This window comes from Manacus vitellinus, unplaced genomic scaffold, assembly GCF_001715985.3.
Source record: "Manacus vitellinus isolate BGI_N305 unplaced genomic scaffold, ASM171598v3 scaffold_46_pilon, whole genome shotgun sequence".
Classification (NCBI taxonomy): Eukaryota; Metazoa; Chordata; class Aves; order Passeriformes; family Pipridae; genus Manacus; species Manacus vitellinus.
The window spans coordinates 6,246,823-6,256,953 of record NW_021940578.1 but is presented as its reverse complement, the minus strand read 5'-3'; the positions used below and the strand labels follow the sequence as shown (position 1 = coordinate 6,256,953).

Sequence of the window (10,131 nt, the reverse complement as noted above, 5' to 3'; positions counted from 1 at the left end):
CTTCCTCCCTGGAACTTGTCACTAATTGTGTTTGAGAGTCCTTTGGTTTCCTCATTAACGTGTCACCCCTTCCAGCAGCTCCTGGACAAGTGTGAGGAGACACCTTGGGCAGGTGATGGAGCTGCTTTGGAGTTCATTTGTTTTACAAACACCTTAGGAAGGATTTTCCATCTTCTCCTGTCTGGCTGGTGACAAACTCCTGCTGTCCCTGGCCAGAGCAGTAACCCCCATTGCTGGGACACTGACACTCAGTATGACATAAAACTATTTATTACTCTATTTATTGCATAAAACACACTTTCTTCACCTAATTTTGGCCAAGTCCAGGCTTTCTGCAAGGTCAGAGCCTTCCCCTGCTGGTCCTGCTCTGGGCAGGCCCTGCTGCACAAAAGGCCTGAATGTGCTTGACTGTGTTTCTCCATTTCAGCAACAATTCACAGTCCCCCTGACTTGTGCAGTGAAGTCACAGCCATCAGCTGCTGCTCTGGCAGCTGGGGCCACACAATCCAACCCCTTCATGCCCCCCCTTGGGCCTCCTGGAAAGTAGATTTGATTCAGGTTTGGGAGACTGGGATGAGAAAAATACAAATTTTTTAATAGGGCTTTCGAATTTATTTTATATTTGTATTTATAATAATGATAATATATACTTACATATTTAATTTATTTAATTTTATATTTGCATTTGTTTTATATATGTTTTATATTATTTTTAAATTTTGTATAGGGGTTTTTTAATAGTTTTTGATATAATCCTTGCAGATTTCCCTGATCAGCTGCAATCCATTTTTGAACTGCTTTGTGCAGTGTACAAGATAAAGATGTGTCTGAGGAGGACTCTGATGGTCACAGCACATGTGAATTCCAGCCCCTTCCCTGCTTGGCTTGTGAGATTTCCCATTGAATTCGTGCTGTTGTAAGTGAAATAATTAGCCACACACACACTGTGCTTGTACTTTATTTAAAAATAGCCAGTAGTTAAAGGTTGCAGTCAATAAAATAGCAAACTTTAAATTACAGTATTAAAGGCTTGTAACAGTCCCCCTGGCGTGGGATGGCACGTTGGTTAGAGACACTGCAGGGGAGCAGGAGATCAGAGTGAGCTGCTCTCGGGTGTAGCTGGGACTGAAAAACAAGTAACTGAAATGTTCTGAAGTCAGAGGAGGAAGAAGAGCCCCAGGCAGGGAAGAGCTGTCACCAAACACCAGCAGGGCTTGGCCTTTCCACCATAAAATCTGAGCTGAGCAACAATGGCAGGACAGAGACACCCAGACCTGGGGTATGGGGGGTGCAAAGAACTGTCACTGGGGCTGTGCTGGCCCAGGGAAACACCTTTACAGCAGCAACACTGCTCTGTCACTGGGGCTGTGCTGGCCCAGGGAAACACTTTTACAGCAGCAACACTCAGGTGCATGTCGTGAACCTCTCGTGGTCACAAAGAGCAGGAAAACGAGGAGTGGGAGATGCTCTGTCCTGCCACAACTCCCCGGGGTGAGAGCACTGACTGCTCCTCTGCTCTCCAAGCCATCCCCAGCTGCCCTGCTGTGGCTCTCCAGCACCATCCAGGAATGTGTGGTGTTGTGCCCAGCCCCTGTGGAAGTGGCCCCTTAATTTCCCACTCAGAATCAGGTGCTTGGTCAGAGCTGCCCCTGCTGTGCCTTCACTCGGTGAGAGCTGCAGGGGGAGCACGGGGGGCTCAGGAGTCGATCCTTCCATAGGAAGAAAACACTGTGGGCAGAGAGGAAGGTCAGTCAGCACCAAGGCAATGCTCAGCAGTGCCCTTCCTGCCAAAGGAGGTCTGGGTTGTTTAGGATTAGGAGCTCTCTGGGGCCCTTTATCCTGTGTCTCTTTGTTATTATACAGCATGGGAAGAAAAATCACAGGTATCTGAGAGATTCTTCCACACAGGCCTGATTTTTTTGGATACCAGGATTCCTGGCAAAGTTGGCAGCAACTTTAACTAGTGTCAGCTTTCCACAGGGAGAAACCACACATATTCTGCTCAAGCTTCTGAGCTTGGTCAGCCCAGTAAACCCTGAGGCTGCAGAAGTGCCTGAGGTCCTCAGAGATGTGCCTTTTACTGGGAGCATCCCTGTTTTCCTGGCTCTCCACTGTGATACAACGGGCCACAACCTTCCCAGGTAAGTTTTTGAGGTACTTACTTCTCTCTCTCAGCCCCTGCCCAAAGCTGCGGTACACGTGGAGCAGGGCCCAGAACAGGACAGATTTAATGGCAACAGAAATGCAGGAGCCAGTAATGAAAGCAGCTTCCAGAGTGTAGGAATTCCCTTTGCCCCACTCCCTTATCACCTGCAGGAAAAGGGAGACATAAAACAATCAACACCCAAAACCTGGTAGCCACAAGATGCAATGGAGCACTGAATTTCTGAAAGAAGTGGAATTTGGGGGAAGAAAAAACCCAAACTGGTCGCTTTTAAATTTAGTTTCCTGTTTAGATGATGGAGGGTAAAGTGTCCTGCTGTGCTGTGCCAGATCAAACAGGCCTGGAGCAATGGGAAGGGCCTGGTTTGCCTGCACACTGTGACAAACAGAACCCCAAGGACGGGGTGGCTGCAGCCCTGGGACTTTTATCCATGTCTGGAGACTGTGGATGTGGAGCAGGAGAAACCCTGGCCACTGTCAGCATTCCAGCCCTTCCCATGGTGAACAGTCTGCTCTGCCCTTGCCCTTCTCTCTCCCTGCTCCCTTCACATCTTGTGGGAGGTGCTGGAGCCCCACTTGGAAAGGCTTTATCACAAAATAACACCCAGCACTGGACTTGGGTGGGCTTGTTTTGGCTACACCAGGATCAACAGCTGGGGGTGCTGCCTAAGAAATCCTTTAAAACATAACAGCTGAGGCCCTGGTCAAATGCTCTGGCACCACTTGAGGCCTCATGAAGGAAGGGAGGCATTTTTGAGGAGCTCTGTGTCTTGTACTGGAAGATTGTGTTGCATTTTTCCCTAATTATTCTGGACACTTTGCCAGAGACTTCCAGAGCCTCTCCCTGTGTCTAATCAGTTCAAGATCAAGCTGAAATGGTTCCTGTCCTGAAAAATGGATCCTGAAGAGGCAGGATGTGCCTGCTGCTCTTTAGATCCAGCAGGAGGATGTTTTGGGCCCCAGGATCCAGCAGGGAAGAGGAGCCCTCCAGCCTTGCTGTTCCCAGCCAGGTGAGTTTGCTGCGTTACCGTGTACAGCAGGTAGATGAGATACACTACTTCAGGGACATTCTGGATCAGAAAAATCCACACCAGGGGTTTCAGCTCTTTCAAAATCTGTAAAATAACACAAGACACACATACAGCTCTGTAACTCGTTGCTATATACTCTGTAAAAGCTACAAACAGCTGATTTTTCAGTGGCATTTCAAGTGTTGGTCAGGCTGAGTTCTCAGCTGTAACTTTGCCCTCCTGGGCATTTTTTTTTAAGCAGGAAATACAGTCTCTGCTTTGCACTGAGCTGGGCCAGGAGTGAGGGTGGTTTTTCTTTGGCTAGGCTCAGGTTTTTCTCTAAAACAAAGGAATGTTAACAGCCTGAAAGCTCCCTGTGCCTTTTTTCCCCACCTTCGTTTCTACTTCAGAGAAGTGCAGGCACTGAGGACTGAAATGTCCCAGTAAAACGTGGGAGAAGCAAGAGGATTTCACTGTCAGGAGAACTCTGTTTCCCAATTCACCCTGGGACTTGGGAAAGAGGGAAGGGACTGCCATCCAGTCATGTAAAGACATGAGGCCACCTAACTGGAGCAACTCTTTCTTTTCTTACAAGGACAGAGCCTCTTTTAGTGCCTGAAGGCAACTCCAGGAGCAGCAAAGAACTTGTAATCTGTGAGCAGCAACTGCCCAGGTGAACTTTGTTGCTGATGGTGAGGGGAAAGTAGCTGAAAGGTTTTTAGATTTTTAATCCCATCAGGAAAACAGGCATCATTCTGATTAGGAGAAAGGTGATTCTGTGTTACCTGAGTTACCAAGGTGTTTTAAAAGCACAGTGCTTGGTGCTACCTCCGTTTTTAGCAAGGAAAGCCACCAAAACAATTGGAAAGCTGTATTTCAACTGCCAGGAATTCGTGTGAATGTCAAAGCAAACAGCCAAGGAGCCTAAAAAAAACATTCACACCCCCCCCCAAAAACCCCTAAACTCCTTCCTGGTCATAAAAGACTCAGGTATCTGATGTACTTTGGCCCCGATTCTGCAATCACTCTTGGAACAGTCTCATGATTTCAGAGGAGGTTCAGTCTGACTGATGTGAAAAATGACATCTCAAGTTCACAAATCCTCATTTTAACCTGGACACTATCCTTGAATTTTGAAGAAGCTGCCCCCATAAAGGACCACCCAACCTTTCTGGTGTGATTTCCTAAGGATTTGAGGCCTGTGAAGTCTCTCTGTGTCTGTATAACCCCAGTAGTTTGGAGGACTGTTCCCAGTTTCACCCAACCTTGTCAGAGAGGTTTCAAACATGGAAGTGTCATCCTACAGGCTTCACTTAAGTAGGTGATCAAGGACTGAGAATAAAACTGTGTCCCTCAGACAGGAAGAATGACATTGTGACTGTTTCACCCCTCAGGTGAGGCACAGAGTTAGAAGTGCTGTTGGGGCTCTGGTTTTCTCCCTCCTGGCCCCCTTCCCTTGGCAGAGGGGTGTGGAAGGGGGTGGCTGTGGCTCCCCAGGCTGGGGGAGTGCTCAGGGTGAGCCCCTGCAGGCTCAGGGGTTGTTCCCTGTGTCTCAGTTGAACACTCACTGCGATGATGCCGATGGTGACCTTCAGGCAGCCCCACAGGGCCCCCGTGGCAGAGATGATGTTGTGCACCAGGGTGATCTTGTGCAGGCTGATCAGCAGGATACACAGGCAGAGCTGGAAGGGGCAGAGATGGGGAAAAAATCATGGCTTTGAGACCCTGCAGCCACTGAAAAAAATACCTGGCACAAACCCCCACCAGCAGAAAGTCGGGCAAAATCTTTCCTTATGGAATGGGAAACCAGGACAGAGGAACTCCCCTGTGTGCCACGATACCAACAAAGATGAAGCAAAGATAAGGCAGATAAAGCATAAGGTAACACAGTGGTAAAGAATGAAGGGTAGTGGATAGAAGTGCAGACCTGGTGAACAAACTTGGGGTTCACTTCCCATGTCAGTAATTTCAGTTGTTCCCTCACCCCCCTGCCCTGTGGGGCAGGTTCCCCTCTCCCACCCCAGGATCACTTCCCCAGGCATAGGACACAGCTGGGATGTTGTGCAGGAATAACCTTTCCTGTTTTAGGAGGCTGTGGGTGAGTTGGAGCTTCTGGATGTTACTGTTTTTATGGACAAACTTCCCAAAAGTAAGTTTCAGTTCTCCTTTTGTGCAGGACAGTGATAAAACATGTGTTGATTCATTTTTATGGATTTTACCTGAGCTCCCCCATAGAAACCTGGAGATATGACCATTATTATAAGGTAAGACAGAGGCAGGATTGCTCTGGGGAGTTAATAATTAGCTCAGCTTGTCCAACTTATTACTAATAAGAGGGGAAAAAAAAAAAAAGGGAAGGTGGGGAGGGCAGAGCTGTTTACCTGTGCCTGGAGATCAAAAGTGAGCATGGAGAAGCAGAGGTTGAGCATGAAGTACTGGGACTGAAGGCTCTCCAGGGCCCCCCCCACCCGGAATGCCATCATGCTCTGGCTCTGGATGAGGATGATGGCACAGATCACATCGAAGGAGCCAACCAGCAGGATCAGCACAAAGCGGGCCTGGGGGACAGAGACAGGGCTGTGACTGCCCAAAAACAGGGACAGGGGGTGACCTGGGATGAAGTGGCAAAACTCCCTTCACAATTGCACTGATATGAGAATATTTACACTAGAAATGATTGCTGCTCAGGAAGCAGGAGTTAGAGTAATTCAAGTTACTGTTAAGACTGGTAAAAAAGCCAGTCCTTAATAGTTCTCTTCACATCTTCCACAGCAGGCTTTACTTTGAGGTTCTTGTTTAATATATAAGCTGAGGAGTTGGCTGCACATCTTAAAGTACCCTGCACCCTTTTGATGCCTGTTCCTTATTGACCCAAACAAACAACCCAATTTGCTGCAGATAAGCCTGTTTAATTATATGTACAATTGACAGATAAACTAAATTGGAAAATTCTCCTCTGCTCCAGCTTCCTAGTTTGGTTGCCTCCTCTCCTATTGAAGAATAATTTTTGGGTGACTTCACAGCAAGGAACTTCCTTCTCCCATTTGTGAGAAAAATGTGATTAAAAAGGAAGGACTTCTGGGAAGCACAGCAAGGGGAAGTTTGACTATAGATCTCAGTAAGGCACAGAATACAGTCTTTGTATCACATTTAATTGCTATGAATGCAAACAACATAACCTGCAGTGGCAGTATCTTCCCCCAGCTTGTTGTATCTTTGTTTCCCTGCAGCAGGTTCCCATAAATCCCATAAAAACACAAGGCTGTGTTTATGGAGCTGTGTCCTTGCCTATGGACTGGAGATTCCAGGTTAAATTTATGTGACTTTAGGCCAGATGTGAAGCAGAGCAGGTGAAGTGAAGGGTGTTTTCTGCAGTAACCCTGTGCAATCCTTTGATATTTATGTTACTTCCAGATTCTGCCACAAAGAAACCCAGGGAACAGCTCAGAGGAGCAGACCTGCAGCCGTGGATGTGCACACTTTGTTGTTCAGCAGGAATTAACTCAGATTAACTGACATTTCTGTCTGCCCTCACCACAGACACCCTGCCTTTCTACGGACGGGTTTTCACACCCAACAGGTGGGGAAAGGAAAAATGGATGAAAAGCAGGAGAGACTGACCAGGAGCTTTGGCTTTTGCTCAGCGGGGAGGACAGTGAAGTTGGTGATGGAGCGCAGCATCACGAGCAGGATGGAGAGCACGAAGACGATGAGCTCCTGGCGGTTCTCCTGCAGGATCCCCCGGCTCACATAGTACACACAGAACACTGGGGGGACAAGGCAAGGGCAGTGCCAGGTGAGGATACACTGAACACCAGCAAAACTTCCCACTGTGCTGGACCTGGGTGCCAAAAACCTGAGCAGAACCACAGAGCTGAGGCTCCTCGGCCCGGAGCGCCTTTGCTCCCACCAAGGAGCCTGAATCAGAGGCTTAAAAAACACTCTCCCTAAGAAATTAAATAATCAGTTGGATTTTTAAATTCCTTGTGAAGTAACTCTCTGCAAATGGCAGTGTATCAGCCACCCACACTGGCAGCTGGGCTGTGTTAATCTGTGAACACTACATTGATCATGTCCAATTGGATATTTGAATTACATGAAGCAGCACAGTTTTTATTAAAGAACTGAAATGCCATCATCTTCCCAGGGAGAGTAATTCAGGTGACTAACAAGCAGTTTACTACTCACACACACCCACACCCCTCTGCAGTGTTGTCTGGCCACTGCACATGGTTTGTGTGTTGAGCTGAACTTGGACAGACTGGATTCAGTTTACTTTTACTGTGGAAATTTCGAAACACCCCACCCTGCAAAATAACTGCAAAGGGCCTGAGTTCTGCTTTTATCAAACACATCAACCCCCCCCCCCCCAGTCACCTGTCACAGTGAACTCTGTGCTGTTCTGGCAAAGCTTAAATAAGGAAAAGGCTTTGTTCTTTTATAGGATGCTCCTGCAAACACTGGGTCCTTCTTCCCACAGCCAAAGTAACAATAGGTTTCTTTTTCCAGAGCGCTGCTTCCTGGATTCCACACGTAAAATCCCCCCCACTTTTGCAAGGCTGGGACGTGGGGACAAAGTGCTGTCCAAGTCTTCAAAGGAACACAGTAACTTGAGTGTCTAAACAAACCCTCAGTGACTGAACTTCCTTTTCCACTGCTCTTAACAGGGACCGAGAGAGTGGAAAATGATTGGCAAATTCCAGAGTGAATCACGGGGTTTTTTGGACATGCTCTTGACCTCAGGAAGACCTCAAAGACTTAAGGCAGCATTTCCTTGTTTTGCAAATTCAGCTGCTCAATCAGAAGAAATTTTGCACGAATAATTTGAAAACAGGCTCTGATTATCAAGCTTTTTGCAGAGGTGGCATATGCACATTTCTGAAATACAGGACACCCCCTTGGTTTTGGGGATGAATATTTATCAACAGATTAAATCCCCAACCCCCCTTAAATTAAATATCTAATTGTAAACCCAAGAGATTGTTGCAGCCAGGGCATCTATTTTGCTTTAAAGAAACACCTGTCCTGCCAGTCTTTGTCTACCACACAGAAAACATGGTTTGGGGGAAAAACAGATGGGCAAGTGTGGCTTCAACTTCCCAGGTCTGTGACTGACTTAATATGAAGGTTCTTCAGGCTGTTCTAACATTGCAGCTTTGTGAGTCCTGTGTGAAAAGCTGCTCATTAAATCAGAGGTTTGGAATTAAAGCATTGTTGGGATTTGTCTAATTATAGAATCTGGAACAAAGCTATTGTCTTTGTTCCCTCTGGGTGAGAGCTGGAAGGCAAGGACTGTGTTACACCCACAATCTCTCCTTTTTCACACTGTTTTGGCAGCCAAGACCTGCTAAAGCCACTTCCTGAAATAGTTTATTATTTTCATGGTAATTTCTATTCGAGACAAATGGACCCAAGAACACGAAAATAAGTTTCTGTTGAAGCTCTCATTGGAAATATCCAAGGAAGTTTGGATCTTCCAGTGGGGGAAAAATATTAGACAAAAAAGAGATTTTTTTTTTTTTAAAATTAGGTTCTTATTTTAATAAAATACTTCAGGTGAAGCAACATCCTTGCAGGAACTTAGCACAGAGAGATGCCGTCACATTTTCTTGTTTGAGATCAGACATTAAAATGGGAACTGGAAGCTTTTCTGGCACAGCTGAACATTCAGCACCTCTCACATAAGAAACTTCAGTTGCTGCTTAATTACACCTTGGGGGGAAAAAAATGTATTTGTTTCAAAATCCCAACAGTTTCTTACCAACTCCAACCAACTGGATAAAGGAAATGGTGAAATCCTCCTCGGTCTGCCGGACCAGTGTCTCTATGGTGAGTCCTATGACACTCAGCAGAGACAAAATAGTGACACAGAAGTAGATCTTCACAGGGAATGAGAGCTCTGAACATGGCTTTATCTGGAAAGGAAGGACATCTCTGAACACATAACGCAGAATAAGCTCGTTGCTGTTCCTAAAAAAAAACACATTAGGGCAAGTTGGGTAAATGAGGCAGTGCAGGGTTTTCCCTTGGGAAAAGGAGGAGAAACCCACCAACTGAACTTGAAGTCCAAAATTGCTGAGGAAGGGAGAAGTCCAACTTTATTGCATAATTAATCTCAGCCTAGACTGCCCTGGTTTACACCTCCAGCCTTTTTGCCTCACAAAGGTCATGGCATTATAATCCCATCTCCCAGCCTGGAGATTGCCAGTGCCCACACCTACCCCTGTCAGAGCACGGGGGTGTCCAGCAGGCAACACATTCCCAGACTTTCAGTTTTAGAGAACTGTAAATACAGGGTCAGGGTTCTCAGCGAGGTGAGGTCCTTATTTTCTTTCACTAAAATACTTCAGGTGAGGCAACATCCTTGCAGGAACTCAACACAGAGAGAGATGACTCTGCTCCCATCTCTGCTCCCTGTGAGCAGGGACAGGACCTGAGGGAATGGCTGGAGCTGTGGTAGGGCAGGGTTAAGTTGGATCTCAGGAAAGAAGGATCTTCCCCCAGAGGGTGGTTGGGCACTGGAACAGGCTTCCCATGGAATGGTTACTTCCCAAGGAATGGTCACTTCCCAAGGCTGCCAAAGCTCAGGGAGCATTTGGACAACGCTCTAAGGGACAGGGTGGGATTGTTGGGGTGCCCTGGGCAGGGCCAGGGGTTGGACTGGCTGATCCCTGTGGGTCCCTTCCGACTCGGGACATTCCATAATTCTGTCACTCTCTGTCAGGATGCTCCTTCTGTGACAAGCCTTGGAGAGCAGACACCTGAACTCCCCGGTCCACCTTAATTCGGGCACGGATTCGAGGCACGTTTTCCCATTCCCATTCCATCTGCCATTCCTCCCAGGCAAGGTACAACGCGGACACAGGGACCCTGTAATCCCCGGCAGGGACGGAGGGACCCTGTAATCCCCGGCAGGGACGGAGGGACCCTGTAATCCCCGGGAGGGACGGAGGGACCC

The 10,131-nt window shown here is 47.3% G+C and overlaps 1 protein-coding gene across 2 annotated transcripts; it reads right to left on the bottom strand.

Moving 5' to 3' along the window:
- Nucleotides 1–942: 942 nt before the first annotated feature.
- On the bottom strand, nucleotides 943–10,031 carry LOC103759273. 2 transcript variants are annotated; one of them, XM_018079462.2, is made up of 8 exons: nucleotides 9,935–10,031; nucleotides 8,935–9,088; nucleotides 6,795–6,940; nucleotides 5,555–5,731; nucleotides 4,742–4,855; nucleotides 3,192–3,278; nucleotides 2,163–2,310; nucleotides 943–1,728 (listed from the first exon to the last, which is right to left on the bottom strand). In XM_018079462.2, the coding sequence occupies exons 1-8, from the start codon at nucleotides 9,998–10,000 to the stop codon at nucleotides 1,697–1,699; spliced, it is 924 nt and encodes a 307-aa protein (XP_017934951.1). In that variant the 5' UTR covers nucleotides 10,001–10,031; the 3' UTR covers nucleotides 943–1,696. The 2 variants fall into 2 exon arrangements, with proteins under 2 accessions (XP_017934951.1, XP_017934952.1); XM_018079463.2 differs by lacking the exon at nucleotides 5,555–5,731.
- Between the last annotated feature and the right edge of the window lie 100 nt (nucleotides 10,032–10,131).